Raw genomic sequence first — 17,866 nt, 5'->3', positions numbered from 1 at the left:
AGAGAGAGAGAGAGAGAGAGAGAGAGAGAGAGAGAGAGAGAGAGAGAAAGCTTTAAAGGAGAAGCATTTTAGTTGTAGAATTAGGGTGGAACAACACAGTGGCAGAAACGAGGAGGAGTCTGAATTCTGAAGAGAAGAGAGGGGGGGGAGCTTCATTCTCCAGGAGAAAATAAAAGCCTCCAGTTCCCATGCCTCCCCTTGGCAGCTCTTCTTTTGTGATCCATCTAACAGCCTTCTCCTCAATGTTTAATGACAGAAGGTCCAATCAATAAACATTACGGCCCAAACGTAACCCCATCCCACCAGAGACGAACCTTACTCAAACATTAGAGGAGAAAGTTTCCGTCCAACATCTGATAGCTAGCCTAGCAGCCTCAGCAGACAGTTGTCATGTTTTGCCTGCGGCACTTTAGAAACCCTCTCTAATTCCCCCGGAGCTTAAACCTGATCCCTCCAACCTCCTTCACATACTAAATACCCCGGCTGACCCTTCACATCTGGTATCCGGAAGTATTCATCCTCTACACACAAGATGAATCCATCAGCTGTATGCCCTTAAATCTAACAATTATTCATACATCATTTGTTTAATGTAAATGTATTTACCTTAAAGAAAACATTTGATTGTACATTTAAAAATGAAATTCTTTCTGCCGTCTCCACAGTCATCCCGCTTCAGATCTGGAGAAATAATACAAAAAAGAAGCGTTGGTCATTTATCTCCTTCATTGGTCCTTTGACAGTTCAGACATCCTTAATGTGTGCGCCAGCCCGTAACCTGTCGTCACATCTCCTGTGTGTTCCTCCAGACTGGCAGAGTGGTATGTCAGTGCCTGCAGACATCGCCATCGCCTACCTGATCCAGGGCAGCTTCTATGGCCACTCCATCTATGCTACGGTCTACATGGACGCGTGGAGGAAGGACTCGGCTGTGATGGTGGTGCACCACATCATCACACTGGCACTCATCAGCTTCTCCTACGCCTTCAGGTACTAGTTTAATGTGTCTGCCTGTTCAGTCTAAACAGAGTAGAGAGTAAGGTTTGCTTTTTGTAGTTAAATGAAAATCTAATTAATGCACAGCAACTGAAAGAAAACAGGAATCGACACTGCAATGCACTTTATCTTTCTTTTGCAGACTGACAATGTCATGTGCACAATTACAGCTTTACTATACATGCTTTAGGGGGGTTGCTGGTTTTATTCCTGTATTCCTGACTTAGAAATATTAGAAATAAGCTGAACTGTACATCCACTGTACCGCGCGCTCCCTGCCCCTCAGATACCACAACGTAGGGATCCTGGTGTTGTTCCTCCACGACATCAACGACATCCAGCTGGAGTTCACCAAGCTCAATATCTACCTGAAGTCCAGAGGAGGAGGCTATCACCTGCTCAACGACGTGCTGTCCAACATGGGCTCCGTCAGCTTCAGCATCACCTGGTGAGGCTCAACAGACGCACACACACACTCAAACACTCTCTGACTTGTTTTTGTTGTCTTGTCTGTTTCTCATTCACTCATGAAGATGAACAGACATACATTTCTACCTCTGGTTTCTATCGTGTTCTCTCAGGTTCTGGTTCCGTCTCTACTGGTTCCCTCTCAAAGTGCTGTACGCCACATGTGTGTCCAGCCTCCAGTCTGTCCCCAACATCCCCTTCTACTTCTTCTTCAACACTCTTCTCCTGGCGCTGCTGCTCATGAACATCTACTGGTTCTTGGTGAGGACGCTCAGGTTTATTAATTCAAAACCCACAAATAATCTACAGTCAATGTGTGTGTTTTGTCGAAACTGCAACGACACAATCTGACTTCGGTGTGCTTCCTGTTCCTCCCCTTGTTCTGTGTAGTTCATCGTGGTTTTCGTAGTGAAGGTGCTAAAGGTGAAAGAGGTGAACGACGTCCGGGAGTACGAGGACGAGGACGGCATCAAGGCGGCAGCCGGACTGCTCAGAGAGCCCCGGGCAGAGAACAACGATGCTGATGCTGGACATCACAACTCCGCCCAGGGGTGAGCTCACACCATCACGCCCTGTCTTCTAAATTCATCTGACAGCGAGACCTCAGCTCAGGGTGGAATAACACCACCAGCCAACTGCTGGCTGCTTTTTACTTTAAATGTTCAATCTGACCACCAGCTTAAGGTGCTATTTGTAGAACTTCCACATCAATAAATCTTTAGTTTGAAGACTTGAGCTCCTGTAAATAAACACATTTTAAAGTTGATTTTGTATGCACATGTAGCCAGGTGTGTTGTTATATTCTGATGAACAAAACGAAGAGTCTACAGCCATGCTAGCAGCTCTGCGGGACTGTACTCAGGCACAGTGTTGCTATGAGCTAATGTTAACTATTCGAGGTGATTGATTAGAATAATATGAAGATTCACAAATAGTTTGTGTCTTCTTTCATAGAAACCATCAAGTTACGTAATGGTGATCTCTTCTAATGTAAAAATAAATACTCAACACTCCAAACGAGGATATATGCCAACCTGACTAAAACCAAAGTGTATCTGCTGGCGCCTTTATCTGAACTCATTGATTCACCGGTCGTTATCTGAGGAGCCGCCTTTAGCCTCCTGACTGTTATGTGTCCCTCTGATTATCACGGCAGCCTTTGACCACCGAAACTCTGAAGACGTCGGCACAAAAAAATCTACTCGTGTGTGTTCACAGGACGAAAAAAGAAACTTGACACCGTACAAGCTGTCGTGTTGTGGTCCGACGACTTGATAACTCATTCGGACAATTGTCCTCACATGAAGTCCAGGTGTAGATGCAGAAGGAGCAGATCTTCCTCTGAGCTCGTTTAACTAGCGGCGCTCACAGGGAGATAGGATCAAAGAGCCTGAGGCCATATGGAGATGCGATTATGTGGCACTCTTTATCTGCCTGGCCTTGGCCACTGCTGATATCCTCTCTGCCTGCTAATGCCTCACACCCGATCACCTCACCTGACAAGCTTATGCTCCTGTCCTGTCCTGCGCTCTCTCAGTTCCCCTGACTCTCTCTCTCTCTCCCTCGTCTCTCTTTCACCAGGAAGCAAGTGCAGAATGGGGTCACCAAAGAGAAGCACCTATAACAGGCTCTCCGTCGCCACCACCTGGCACCGGGCTACAAGTACAAGCAAGACAAGACGCCCTCCTCGGACGGCTCACGCTCCAAAAAAAAAAAAAAGTGGCCGAAGGGAAGAGTGTCACGGAAAAGAAAAAAAAGGGAGGAAAATAGCAAGTTGGGGCTGCAATGGGTTTTTACTCTTTTTATTTTGTTTTAGAACATTTCATTTCATCGCTGTCATTTTGTTTTTCTTAGAGCACTGTGAATGTTATTTCAGGTGACTTTTTGTCTTCTTGTTGCAAACTTTACATTTGATAGATTCAGGAGGAACAGAAACCAGCTGGAGTGAGAGTCGGACTGTAGTGCAGGGTGTCTCGATCATCACAGCGCCGCAGCACCCAGACAAGGAGACGTTTATCGGCCTGTCGTGGTTCTGTAGACATTTAGACCAACAGTAACCCTTTAGCAACCCGGTAAACGAGCAATATGCTAAATTCTATAAAGGGGGGAGAGCTGTGTTTGCTCGTCTCCTTTAACCTCCGTCCATCTTATCTGACCCAAGACATGAAGATAAATGGCTTAGAATCACCATTCAAAAGGGAAACGTTTGCGTTGTTCATCGGTATCACTTTCCGCGGCTGCAGAGAGGCATATAAGAGCCTGTCTGGCGAGTACAAGCTGCTGTTTCACCACATGTATTGATTTTCATATCATTGCACAAATCCGTGGTGGTGACCGCACAGCTTGGCGTCCATTAGTATGAATCGAAAAAGCCACATTTGGTGTGTGTAGGTATGTGTATGTTAGGTGTTGTAGGATGGATGTAGCTGGATCTTTAAAATCCTTCACAACATTTCACCTCTGAGTTTACATGTTCTCTCTTGTACTGATGATCGACGGGCATTGGGAATATTTAATTGTATAGAAAAAGCTTTTTTTTTCTTTCCTACGTGTGCTGCAAAGCATCTGTTGCTGCACTGACATGAAGGCATGCAAGCTGGTTGCTGGTTTAATGACAGCAAATAGCTAGAATTGATTGACTGGGTTTCAGTATCATCCTCATCATCCTCATTTGTTGAAACAATATGGATTTGATTAACATTTATAGCCGGTTTGTGTGCGGTGGCGGCTATCGGGTTCATAGAAAATTGGAACAAATAGCCCAGAACTTGTGTAAAGATAAAGATCAGTATGACGGAAAAAATAATGTATGCACACATTATGGTATTCAGGACTGCATGACATCGAATGATTTTGGAAATATGCTCTGAAATTGTCTTACAAACAATGAAGAAAAAAAAAAAGTCCTCTAGCTATGTAATCATAATGTCTTTATTAATGTAAAAATCCTCCTGAAGACCGAATTCTTTGAAGCAGCAGTAACCACTGAACACACACACACACCAGTGTGTGATCAGCTCTCCTGTGGCATTTAAATGTGTGTGGATCTATTGCAGACACGCATTAAGAGATCAGATTAACGTCTATTTCCTCCCAGAAATCCCACCTACGGGAAGATTGTTTTTTCCAAAACATTCAATTAAACTTTGGCGAAAAGGTTTCCCTTGACTCGAGGAGTTACACTAGATCCCATTCGTTTGTGTGTGTGTTAGTGGAAACAGCTGTTGCACCTGTAAAAAAAAAAAAGAAGGGATATTTCTATTCTTCCTACCTTCTCAATCAAATTCAAGCTCTTGTTTCGATGAACGGCATGCTTGTGCTGCTGGAGCGGGCCGCAGATGTGGCGCTGTTTTAGTTTTTCTGTTTTTGTCTTCCACGATCCCCAAATCAGCACATGAGGGGAGTTTTACTTTTGTATTAAACTATCACTGTTATTGCTGTAGTTCAGGTTATCATTGTTGATTTGTTTTGTTTTTAATTGCTGCTGTTTTTTTTTCTTTTTCTCTGAGATCACTGTTGGTATTCCAGTTTCTTTTTTTTTTTTCCTGCGGTGTGCAAGTCGGTGATGGGGAGAGTTGTTTTGCTCATCTACATCACCAGGATTTAGTCTCAGATCTCTAAATGCAGGCTCACACTCATTTTGCTGTAGTCGTTACACAGCTGTACTGTAAAGCAACGCGGTTTATCAAACACATGTTGCCGTGTGTAATATATCACACGATCAGAGTCCCGTGGCTCACTGGTTTTACTCGCATGGTGTTCTGGCAGGACGAGACCTCCGAGGTCTCGACTGCTCAACTGAGATGAGATCTGCTGATATTTTTGTTGATTTGGTGACAGATGACGGGAGTTTGCAGTAAACCCACAAAAGACCTGTGGTCTGGATTAGATGTGTCTGGTATGGTACTGTGTGCGAAAGGAGCACCCTCAGTCTCTCCCCCAACTGTCACGCTGCAGACAGCCCTGCGATGCGATGTGTGAACAAGCAACTACAACTATGAGGGCTGGGCGATATGACGAAATGCACCATCAGAGGATATTCATTTGCTGTACTGTTAACACCGGGGCGTCAATGTTGTAAATCCACGAGCGGTTGTATGGAAATATTGGATTTTATAATTTAGCATCTAAAGTACTTAGTCTTTTCATGGGTTACCCCAAAAACAGCTGCAGCAACGTCCAGGTGTGGATTAGATATAAGTCAATTGTTAAAATGTCAGTATGATGTGAAATAAATTGTAACCATGTCGCCCACCCCTTACTGCTACCCAGACATGACACAATGATCTGAAATTGAAGGGGGGAAAAAAAACATGAAATTGTATGTATTTGGCTGATTCTTATTTAAACGTCCGAATTGTCGGAAACACGTCGCACGTGAAGCTCAGTTCGGTCAGACAACTGGCGTTGTTAAAGCACAGACTTGATACCTGATGTCTCGTCTCTGACCTCCTCACTCTCTGTTTGAATAAACCAAAATCAGCTCAGAGGAGGTCCGGGAGCGTTTACTGATCAGTTTGCAAAGGCAGCAGTGTCGCAGGGAGAAGAGTACGATGGATTGGATTTGCCATCAACAAAGAGAAAGTTAGGGAGTGACGATAAAAGAAGCAGTGTTTATAATTTGCAGTATGAAAAAAAACATTTGGGTCCAGGTGCCTGACCTCGTCACTCCCTGATCCTGATGTGTGGAAACGAGCCGTAAAAGGAGCAGCGTTTGCAAACTGAGCAGTGAAGGCTGTGTGCATCGGATCTGTAGGATTAAATATGACACGCAAGTTGTCCGCCTGAACCGGCTCACAGGCTGAGCCTCCATTATGACAGAGTATTTTCATGAGTGCTTTGATTGTGCCAAAATGTCCATCCACATTATGAGGCAAGTGTTTGTGGGAGCGGGTGAAGAGCAGAGAGGAGTGACGGGCGGTAAAAGCCCTGCAGGTATTTCTTCTAAATTGCACTGTAATTTATTGATATTATTATTGTTCATTAGATCAGAAAAAGGAGATTTGGGGAATTTTTATGACTTTTTCTGGGGTGAAAAAAAAGGTAACTAAAACATGTTAATTTAAAGTTTCTGGATTATTGATTGTAATCGGTACAAATTGACCCTTTTGTTTTTGACCACTTTCTAAATCGGACCACTTGATGAAGACACACTTGCTCTTTTGAAATGCAATTTTAATACCATTCAGCCAATGTTATCGTTTCATTTTTTCCCATAAAATAAAACATGTCAGTAAAACAAGAGACTCGTGATTTCTTTAAACTTTTTTTATTTTTATTTTAAATCACAACTGATGTCCGTTTCATTGCAAAGATCAAGTGTTGTGGATGAGGCGAAACAGAGTTCAGACCAGAGGAGAGTTCAGTTCAGTGCATAAATGAAAACTAACCGCTTCAATAAATTAAAAAGTCATATGTACCACACAGTATTTCCCTCATGTTGGTAATGCAAAAAAAAAAAAAAAGGGGGGGGGGGGTCACAGGTCATGCGCTAAAACATGGAAAATACAAAAATGCAAAAACACACCATTCACCCACAAGGCAAGATTAGGGCAGAGAAGAGTTCAAGGAAACACTGCAGCATTAATTTTACACACACACCAACTTAATCTAGGCGAGTTCAAGATATTTGTCCACATTTAATCCAACATCTTTTGGTGTTATTTCCCATTTTAAGACATCTGGTGTACAAATGCTGCAGTGCTGGCTCGACCAAAATCTTGACACGTCTTTAAAAATGTCGGATTAAATCAAATCCCATTATTGCTGCAGTCAGCAAAAGGTCACATTCAGCAGATTAAGTTTTCCACTGATAAAGGGGCGGAGATTTATCTCGTCATGACACGGTGTTGTACTACACTTAGAGAAACATGTCTGTTGCACGTGACCTTTCTTTAACATGTTTTTAAAATCAGCAGGACTTTTTTATCCATTCAGGTAAAAAAAAGACAACTTTAAGTCACAGCAACAGAAATCAAACTTCATCTACAGAAAGAAATGGCACAAAAAGTAAGAAGGAAAATTTCAAGGTGGAATCAGCTTCAAATTTCTACAAGGTTATAGATTTAACAGGAGATTAATACATTAGTATTTGGCAAAGATTTATTTTGCATTAAATTAAATGTTTCTGTTAATAAATGCACTACCAAGGCAAATGAATCAGGATAATCTAAACACTACTTCACATTGTTTTAGACAGCTCATCTTATCCGTAAACACTATTTGTCATTTTCACTACACATCTAAAAAGGAAAAGTTCAGATTTATTTTCAAGTCTGTCTCAATGTAATACTCTTATGCTCATTTATGAAATGTCGCCAAATACTTTGATAATTTGTTGCCTTTCTAGGTTTTATATTGTTGTAAATATTTATATTGTTGTCACTTGTTCTCTTCGCCTGACAGAAAAGGCAATTTGAAGACATCACCTTGGACTCTGATAACCTGCGTTGAGCATTTTTTCACTATTTTACACGTTTCATTCTAAGCAATCAATCGAGTCTTATGAATGCTGAGTAGGAGCCCTGAAAGAGATGGAAGACAAAATCCACAGACCTGTCTGTGCCGTCAGTACCCTCTAACGTTAACTGTCTTCTTAGTATGAAACTCCCTCTGTGTGACTTCACCGACGGTGTTTCCTTGATGAGCAGTGGGGGCGAGAACAGAACGAGGACTGTGGATTTAGGAGGGAGTCCGTACGGTAAGAAAGAACTATTACAAATACCTCTTTATGAAAATGTGAGTATTGTATTCAAGCAGATTAAAAAATGTGAACTTTTCCTTTAATTAACAACCAGGTTGGGTGAACACATCTGACAAAAAAGAAATTCTGGACTAAACTCTGCGTGGTCGGTTTCTCCCCGTAGCTGCCTGAGACGACACATGACGTCGGTTTGGCAGAGCGATCACTCGTACGGTGAACGGAGAGGACTTAATCTCATCTAGATCTCAGAGGTGCGGAACAAATGCTTTACATCCCCTCACAAGAGCGAAATAATGAAATATGTCCCGACGTGAGGGATTATTATAAATGAATGACGAGACATCTGTGTTCATGAAGACGGGGAGAGTAAAAAAAATGATTCCTGATTTATTCCGGTCCGTGAGACCAAATGAATTAAGTGGGCAGCAGGACAGGATCCGACATCACAGTCTGTGGATCGGGATGAAAGAAACGGAAGAGATTCTGCTGGTTTGAAAACCATCATGAGAACAGCAGCTCGGACCAGCTGCTGCGTTCTTACTGGTAAAAGTTCCTGGATTTGTGGAAAAGTGTGGGGATCTGGAAAAAAAGAAAAATGGTGTCGTGCACCTTAATGGGTCTTGGTCTTGGGCTGAGTGATTCTACGTACGACGCTGTAGAGGACTCCAAAGTTCTGCAGAAGAGGAGCAGAAGACAAGAGTTCATTTTATTTTGCCAGAGAGGAAGACCCACAAAACATCTGCACGCTCACAGACCTTTGACAGACATGGAATACTAACAACAATACCAATACTAACAGGTCTGCTTTGATCTCCTGAGGGAACTATCTGACTCTGTAGCTACTAAATGCTGCTCTGTGTTCACCAGTTAGTCGCTAACTCTGTCTGGTGCTGAGCAGGTCTTGTACACTGGTCCTTTAGAGCTTATTTGCTGAATACGGCTACGTTAATGGAGAGCAATGAGGGTCAATTTACAGACCAAAAACAATGAGCCGATACATCGTTATTGTAAAATAACGGTTATCGTATGAAAGAGGCTACAGTCTACTGCATGAGCACAGGGACTTACCTGGATAGCAAGATACATCACCCCTAAGTAGGCTGCAATGCAGACAGCCAGCAGCAAGTCAAAAATAGCAGGCTTCACTCTAAGAGGGGAAACACAGAATGAAAAATCGTCTTTGACATAAATGTGAAGGCTTATTTTAATGTTTGGTCTTTTACTAGTGTGGACAAAAAGACACAAGTCTGAAATGAAGTTAACTGAGGACTAATTTAGTGCAGACGAGATGGCCTCACGACTTCACAGACAGCTGGAGAGCTTTTACAAAGCTACAGTAAATCAGCATGAACTGCAGTAAAGCACCTCGGAGAAGGAGAGGAGCTCATTACGGCGTACCTGTAAGCGTTCATAGTCTGCTTCAGCTGGTCGTAGAATACAAACTCTGGATCCCTGAGGACAAAACAGAGAATAGATGTTAGATATACAGGAAAGACTGAAAACTGTTTGAAGGTTTGCGACAACATATTTTGAGCATTTAAGCATCCAAGTTCTGTTATTCTTAAAGTAACAACCGAGCGTTAATCTTTCACGTCCGCCTCCGACCTGTTCTCTACCTTTTGTCAGCTTTGACGTAGTGTCTTTTGACGTCCTTGAGGTAGTGTCCGAGGTGATACTCCAGAGTGGACACCACGCTGCTGTCTTTGTCCACCAGCTGAGCGGCTCGCGGCTGCGCTGTGAGCCAGTCCACCACCGCCGACAGCTGCTCGTCCTGCACCTGCTGACGCGACACAAACTGCATTACAACAGCGGCGTGCAGTACGAGCTACACACAAAACAACCATCCGGATATAGCAGATCTGTATATTGGAAATAATTATTAAGAAAAGCAATAATTTATAGTTATGTGGAGGTTTTGCTTTCAGTTTTAACAACAAAAAGTACTAAAATAGCACCATTTTGCACAGATTCTGTCTCGATAAAGAAAGAAATAATAATGAGGGGAAATTGTTGCTACTGCCGTTTATTCTAGAGATGCGTTACCACCATGCCCTCGCAGTTTTGTCACTCACCATCTGTTCAGTGAAGATCTGCAGGTCCCCAGGAGCCCCCTGTGAAGCAGAGTACACACACACACACACACACACACACACACACACACACACACACACAGAAATGTCACATCACAGGCAGAAAGCAGACAAGAATCTAGAGTCGTCTCATTTTCTCCATCTGTGTGTTTACCTTCTCGGTGAGGTTGTAGATGACCCTGGCCAGTGCCTCGGCTACCAGCTTGGTGTTCCTGGTGAGTTTCTCCACATCTACATAAGGCCTGTGAGACACAAACACAAGTGTGCAGACAGTTAGAGGAGGTGGAAAGACTCCAAGAGATAAACCGGGAACCCTCTGAAGCAAGAGAGAGAGCCAGAGAGCGAGAGAACGAGAGAGAAACCAATTACAGAGAATCCATTTCCACACAGGAGGGCTGAAATGGAGGAGGTTTGAGAAAAGAAAACAGAGCAAATATCAAATAAACTGATAGGAACGGGGTCAAGTTTCAAACTGTAACACATAACCGATAAATAAAAAACAGCCAGAGAGACGGGGGGGGGGGGGGGGGGTGGAGGGCTACAGGAGCATGAAATGACCGGCCGCTGGGATGGAAACTCTTTTTTTCGGTGATTCAGAGACTTGCAGTAATGAACCCACCCAGCAGGGGGCTCTCCCGCTCCGTGGCGAGAGGAGGGGGACACTGACCGCGAGTCCATGATGCTGAAGCGCTGAGCCAGGCGATGGGAGGGCAGGTGGGACAACGTGAAGGCCGGCAGGCGGCGGATCCCGAAGCGCTCGTGCTCCCAGGCCAGCATGTCGTCGGCCAGGTTGATCTTCTTGTGGACCATGGAGAACTTCACCTCCGGGTACTGACTAGCGGCCACCTAAGAGGAAACGGGAAATTATATCCTATAATCTTATATATGATCTGGGTTTAACGAGAAAAAGTGGAGCAAAACTATAACCAGGAAAAACGTAGAAAGAACATTTTATTTGAGTTTAAATTTAAGTTAAAGCGCACAAGTTAACTTGTGAAGCGGAGTTAAAGAGGGGATGAAATAATCAGACTGAGGTGCATCAAGCCTCGAGGGTCTTACCAGCTCCAGCTCTTTAAGTAGAGAAAACTGAGGAGATCCCTCTTTAGGAGGTTTGGACACATGGAGGTGCAGAGAGTCTCCGTTCCCCAGGGTGTCCAGACACAACACGAAGGCGACGTTGTCCTGCAGCAGACTGGAGTCTATCGAGAAAGGGAATATAATAGAATATTCAATATCGAAAGACAGAGGGGGTGGAGAAAAAGGGCACAAAAAAAGCTGCATGAATACTTCGCATGAAAAGCCTTGTTTGAACACAACAGTACCTGTATGGTCCAGATTGTCCTCCAGCCAACGTTTGGTGCCCTGGTAGTTGAACTTTCCCCCACCAGATACAAAGAACAGCAGGTTGTACCTGAACAACAGGATCCACACATGAGTAATCTACAAGGGAGCCTGACAGAGGATGTGTGATGAATCAATGTACAGACAATCACAAGGCCTTAAAATGACGGACAAATCAAGTGAGTAGTGCTGACTTTGTCTTCCACAGAGCATGTTACAGTAAAGTCCATTACTCCTTTACTAACCACTCTCTGGAAGACGTCTTTCTGTTAGAGTCCTTCCACTCAGCTACTGTTAAGTACATTTAGACGGAAGAATGAGCCTGTACCGTATTATTGACCGCTTTAAGTGTTTAACACACAGTCCGCTGTGATTCTTACTGCCAGCAGAGTGCACAGATGACGTTCAATAGAGTTCTCAAAAAGCATTTGGAGCAGGACACTGACCAGAACAACTGTGATGGACAAAACAAATAAGACTTTATCTTACGTTCAGACGGACCACTGAGGTCAGCAATCAATACCACTTCGACCATTTCATCCTACACACAATGCATAAAGTGAGTGCGCAGCATAGAGCACACCGGGGTGTCGACTGAGACGGTTCATTCATCTAGTTTTGTGACGGAGCCTCCTGACTGAGCTGGGTTTTCTGTTTTGCTTGTGTTCATTTGTTTGATTAAAGACCCCCGGTAAACTGCAGAACGGACTCTGCCTTTGATTGCTTTGCTGACACTATTTTCCGCGTCCTCCGTACAATCCTGTTAAAGCTAATGAGACACGAAATGATCCAAAAACAATGTTAAAGTGAGTGCCGTCCTCATTACTCACCCAGCATGTGTCCTCTTGTAGGTGTACAGTTTCGAGAAGAGACGAGCCAGCTCTAGTAACATGGACACCCCGCTGCCGTTTGAGTCTGCTCCGTACGACAGCCACTGGACGGACGGACACACACACACACACGCACACACGCGTGCACACACGCACACGGGTTACTCTCCTGGCCTGCTCTCCTTTTACAGACAGTTGTGTTGCATTACTGTACGTTTGGAAAGAGTCAGGGCTTATTTGTAAGAGAAAAGAAGCTGTGAACATACGGGAGCAACACCAAAGGAGTCGTAGTGGGTGACCACCACAATAGTGGGCAGGTCCTCTCCTCCAACTCCAGCCAGACGACCCTGGTGAAGAAACACAGAGCCATTAGATGAGCGACGTAAAAACAGAAGCAGATTATCTAGATCATGAGATTCAGCTGAACCAACGGCACCCTGCTGATAAAAGCTGTCAGGCTGCCGGCGTGACAGTGCAGTGGGCATCAGTCACATTGGACCTCAGGGTCTCCTAATCCCCTGCAGTGGGACTAAACAGCCTTTTTTCTCCTCCTGGTTTTAAAACAAAACCGTAAGAGCAAAATAGAGAGAAATCTTGGTTAGATACTGTGTAAATTTAAATAATTGCAGCAAAATATATTCTCAATTTAAACTGCACTAACTAAAATCCCAGGCGTTCAGTCCACACAACGGTCTTTGTTCCAGGACTTAAGGGCTCCCACATGAGCAGAACACATTAAAGCTTTACTATTACATCAAAGCCACAGAGACTTTTCACCCGTTTCTCAAACATCTGACTTGAGAAGCGGTTTTAAAATCTTTATTGTGCAACAGACAGAACATGTTAATGAAATACAGAAATGGAATTTAACAGAGAAGCCTTACCAAATCAACAACTAAGAGTAGCGTTTTAGATATCTTGCAAATGATTATTACCTCACCAAAGAATAATCAATTAAAGTGTACACAGTCTCATTAAATTCAGGTTTTTAGTGCATCTGAGCTTCAGGCATGTTGACTGTGGGAGGAAACTGGATCAAGCACCCAGAGGGAAAACTACGCCAATTAAAACTCACTCAACAAACAAAGACGGAGGTAAATCCAGGGCATTCTTGCTGCGAGTCAACGGTCCTAACAACCAAGACAAGCCTGACGTAACGGTAACATGCAACCCTCTGACTGGTGCTCCTGAAGTTTATTTCTGTGTACAGGAACACTACGGGTACTTAAGTTTTCCATTTCAAGTTGACTCTTCAAAAGAAATCAACATAGTTTATTAATAATGAAAATAAAAGACTGAACTTACAATACTGAAATCTGTCTTACTAGTGATTACATACTTTTGTTACATGATTCCGGTGACAGTGTCCCTTTATGAGGGCTTGTGTGTTTAAATCAGCCCATTCTAGTACACTTGTCTTTAGACTATAGTTAAAGTCTCTCACCTCTAGACTGGTGATGGCCCAGTCACTGACGGCTTTACTCTGAGCTCCACTGGTTACCATCTGGAAGCCGTTGGCTGTGGCTGTATGCAGCAGCACTACAGAAATCAACAGAAAACACAGCATTAGAGTTGACCGACTTGCAAAGTGCCCATTCCACATGACCAGCTTTTCCCATCTGTTAATCATAGGAGGCCTTTTTCCATCATAAATGTATGAATTCTGTGTATAATGCAGACAGGCAGACAGCAGGTCCGGTCTAGAGGGAGTGGCTCGCTACCTTCTGCTGCTGACAATGAGCCCTGTGAGGAGGAGGAGGTCAGGGTTTGGGTGTAGATGGACAGCAGCTCATCGTCCTCCATGGCAAAGTAGACGGGGACGATGGTCTCGGTGGCCAACATCTCCGGCTCCAGCTCCATGAAGTGCTACACATGATATAAACAGAGGGGACCGGCGTGTTTAACAAGCTACGACACACAGCTCCGTTTGCTAGCGTGAGATGCTGACGGATTAAAACTGAAAAAAGGGGGAAATCTGATTTAATTCCTTAAACCCTACAAGTTCAACATTGCTTCAATAGGAAGCAGGAGAGAAACAGCATTACAGATTAACCTTTTGTCTCTTCAACAACTCACCAAAAATGGAATTTAGTTACATAAACAAATGAGTAACTTATGAAATGCCTACTACTTGTGCTTTCCAGAAACACGAATCTAACTCATACAATTGGTCAGTGTGCTTTGGTGAGAAAACATCCAATCTCTGTCACACTAAGCTTGGTGAAGTTAAGTGGAAAGCTTAAAATATAGTAAACAGGATGGTGATGTTATTTAAATTATGCATTGGGATTATGCCTTTCCTTTTGGATGCCCCTGAGCAAGGCACTACTAACCCAAATAAAATTCAATCCGAAACAGATAAGCTTATGGCTGACTGTGTGATTAGGGAGCAGGGTGCTGCTCGGTTGTCTCAAATAAAGTTGGGCATTAGTTAGGGACGCTACTCATGACTTGTACCATGCATAAAGTCTGACAACAAAATGTACACGGCTGTAACTCTTAATAATCTTCTTGTTGTGCTTCATAGTGTAGCTCACATTCACTTGAACCACCACCCTCCTTTTGCATTGTTGAAACAGTGGAGGATGAAGGGAGAGAAAAGATACGCAGCACAGGTATTTGATTTCTGGCATTAAAGTGTGTTATCACCTGCACTATGTCCTGGGGCATAGCAGACATGTTCTTGGGCAGGATGATGACCACAGCTCCCGCTGATTGGCGCAGGGCTTTCTGGTACTCCTCGTAGGAGAATTCTGCCAGCCGCATTATAACACAGCGGCGACTTAGTACCTCTGCTTCCACAGTACGAGCCTCCGTATTCAGGATGGCATTCCTGGTACCTGAGGGTAGGAGACACACTGATCATCAATTATGAAGCAATAACTCTTGACTTTATGTCGAAAGGAAAGGGCAAGAGGTGCTATTGCTGAGGCTACAACAGAACGAATCACAACCTATATGACACACACACACACACACACTTTCACAAAGTGGCTGGGGTTTGGTTGATCTGTTTGTCAAGTCTTGTAGCTTTCATTAATCCTAATCTAAGAAGTGCCACATAAATAGTCATTACGACTGTTGTTGTATCCCTATAGGAATTTAAGACAGAAGCATATTTGCAATGTTGCTAATGTAATGACACGAATACTCGTGGACTGGATGTAGTTCGTGATATACACGTAAGAGTGTCGCTCAGATGTAATTTTAAGGAGTAACGTTAAAGATTATGATTTCCTTCAAGGAAATGAGCTAGCTTGTTGTTCCCTACTAGCTAAGCTAAGCTACATTAGCACCCCGCTAGCTACTGCTAGCCTGCATTGAGTTAATGTTAGCTGCAGACAACTGCGAGCTATCTCGTGTTTGATGTTTGGAGATCGCTCTCGTTACTGGTCGAGTCAACTGTAGATGTGCTTACATGTATTCCTTCGTGATAAAGTAGAGGAGCAGCTGACTTACCGTAGGGCTGTCCCTGCAGGTCGTACTGCTGCATGCGGTACACGGTAAACTCGTGTGCCGCCTCGGCCGGGAGCGGTGACACCAGGATCAACACCGCGGGGATAAACACAATGAAGGTTAGGGGAAACGAAGATTTAAACATGTTATCGAACACTTCGCTAGCCTCCTCGAACATTGTGGCGATTGTATTGGGCGCACAGCTAGGGATGAAATAATATGTTCAGCTGTCACTGCTTTCAGCAACTGACAGGCAGGGACCCAGGTTAGCTTTAGCTAGCTAGCTTATCAACCGCTATCCGCATCTGACAGATAATTCTGATCAGGCAAATAGCGGCCAGCTACTCTACCGCGACACTGGGACCAGAACAAATGCAACACCGTTGCCTGTTTCTAAAAACGGAGCAAACGGATATTGTGTGTTTGTTAAAAAGTACGTGTTTGTCTATACTATTTATCCAGTTATTTAATATATAAAACTGAGCTGCGTTGAATCAACAGTCCTTCAGGCATCATCCAGGGCAGCTATAATTAAAGGGCCGTGTTCTTTAATGACACTAGATGGCGCTGTACACTATATAAACTAACCATGATAGAGGCCCTGTGATATTATTGGCTGGATTACAATATAGCATTATGTTGATATTTACAGTAAAGGTTCAGACCTTAGTTAAAAGTTTGGCCTTTCCTGGGAGAGAGGGTGACCCATGTACTAAGGCCTTACCACAGCGGCCTGGGTTCCTTTCCAGTATGTCGTCCCACTTTGCAAAAACAAAACCTTTTATCTACATCTATGTTTGTAATTCACCATGTAAACCTAATGGCATCAGAGGTCCAGTGCAGAGTTACCATAACTAGGATTTAAAAATACTGTGGGCGTCTTCTTATAATGTTAATGTTGCAAAAAACGTGTGAATTAAAGAAACAACAACAACACTGATTTCTTGGTCTATTATTCCTTGTTAGGTTTTTTTCTTTTCTTTTATTAACCATTTTTGGCATTTGTAACCAAAGTCTTGCAACCGCACCAAAGAAAATAGTTCTGTTTTCCTGTTCAGTGACCGGCTGTTGTCTACAGGATCTTACATTGAGCGCAATATAAGTCGTTAAGTTACAATAATATAAGTAGAAAATACAGGTCGATCACATCCCATGGACGCCCCTGATTAACAGGTTGTTGAGACCCGACATGAATCATCTGCTTCCAGAGGGAGTTGCAGCCAAGAGCAATAAGTCAATCAGACCAAGACAACTGCTGGTCAGTCTTTCTTTTTATTCCCTTGAACTAGTCAGAGCTTTGAATTGGTGATTGTGTGAAAGACACAAAATACATACATTTCAAACAATAGAAAATGTACTTTTTACCATACCAGATTAGGTACATTTCATCTCTGTCTCTATGCAAATTATTCCGCTATGTCTTGGCAGTCATTGAGTTGGCCAATGTGTAACAACAAAAGAAAGTAAAGAAAAACACATTTCAGTATTAATATGCATTTATCTGTATAGTCAAATATTTTAACCACACTGGTCTTGCACTTGGCATATAGATACATTTATTTAATACAATTAAATCATTTCACCGTGGCTTAAAGGGAAACTTAACAGCGTTATAATAAGAAACAGAGCATTTGTCCTGGTCATGGGATCACCAAAAGTAATTTGTTTCAACCAGATCTTTCATCCAAAGTTTTATATCATGAAAAAACAGTAATAAAATGTAAAGCCTGCGACCAATTGGGTGGAGTTCAAAATCCTATTCTCGCTCTCTCTCCTCTCCCTGTCTCCCCCTCCTGAGGCTGCTCTGCTAAGTGGCAGATTAATGCTGATATGATGTCCTGCCATCCCACTTAATGGACCTTGGCGTCATTATTTCCTCTTGTATGAGTAATCCATGCCCGGGCTGGTGAGAGAGGGCAAGCAGCAAACAAAGCACAAAACCAATTTGGCGTGGCCGTTGAAGCTCATTGTAATGATTTCAC

At 43.3% G+C, this 17,866-nt stretch overlaps 2 protein-coding genes across 5 annotated transcripts in view; one reads left to right on the top strand and one right to left on the bottom strand.

Annotated features, from left to right (window-relative positions):
• cers1 (ceramide synthase 1) overlaps window positions 1-6,703 on the top strand; it is a 22,786-nt gene extending 16,083 nt beyond the window's left edge. Inside the window, exons 3-7 of the mRNA XM_031863918.1 lie at window positions 810-990; window positions 1,283-1,444; window positions 1,578-1,725; window positions 1,855-2,015; window positions 3,046-6,703. Of these exons, the coding sequence (XP_031719778.1) occupies window positions 810-990; window positions 1,283-1,444; window positions 1,578-1,725; window positions 1,855-2,015; window positions 3,046-3,088 (695 nt within the window). The 3' untranslated portion in view covers window positions 3,089-6,703. The remainder of the gene's footprint in view (window positions 1-809; window positions 991-1,282; window positions 1,445-1,577; window positions 1,726-1,854; window positions 2,016-3,045) is intronic.
• A 314-nt stretch (window positions 6,704-7,017) lies between these two features.
• On the bottom strand, window positions 7,018-16,189 carry ncln (nicalin). 4 transcript variants are annotated; one of them, XM_031863914.1, is made up of 15 exons: window positions 15,888-16,189; window positions 15,078-15,268; window positions 14,150-14,294; window positions 13,873-13,967; window positions 12,695-12,775; window positions 12,429-12,532; window positions 11,580-11,668; window positions 11,317-11,456; window positions 10,877-11,103; window positions 10,412-10,499; window positions 10,240-10,278; window positions 9,784-9,947; window positions 9,566-9,619; window positions 9,236-9,314; window positions 7,018-8,840 (listed from the first exon to the last, which is right to left on the bottom strand). In XM_031863914.1, the coding sequence occupies exons 1-15, from the start codon at window positions 16,060-16,062 to the stop codon at window positions 8,778-8,780; spliced, it is 1,734 nt and encodes a 577-aa protein (XP_031719774.1). In that variant the 5' UTR covers window positions 16,063-16,189; the 3' UTR covers window positions 7,018-8,777. The 4 variants fall into 4 exon arrangements, with proteins under 4 accessions (XP_031719774.1, XP_031719775.1, XP_031719776.1 ...); XM_031863915.1 differs by having other exon boundaries at window positions 9,784-9,944; XM_031863916.1 differs by having other exon boundaries at window positions 10,925-11,103.
• Between the last annotated feature and the right edge of the window lie 1,677 nt (window positions 16,190-17,866).

This window comes from Anarrhichthys ocellatus, unplaced genomic scaffold (genome assembly GCF_004355925.1).
Source record: "Anarrhichthys ocellatus isolate YVR2014 unplaced genomic scaffold, GSC_Weel_1.0 scaffold30, whole genome shotgun sequence".
Classification (NCBI taxonomy): domain Eukaryota; kingdom Metazoa; phylum Chordata; class Actinopteri; order Perciformes; family Anarhichadidae; genus Anarrhichthys; species Anarrhichthys ocellatus.
Note: the sequence above shows the minus strand (reverse complement) of the source record. Positions and strands in the feature narration are given on the sequence as shown.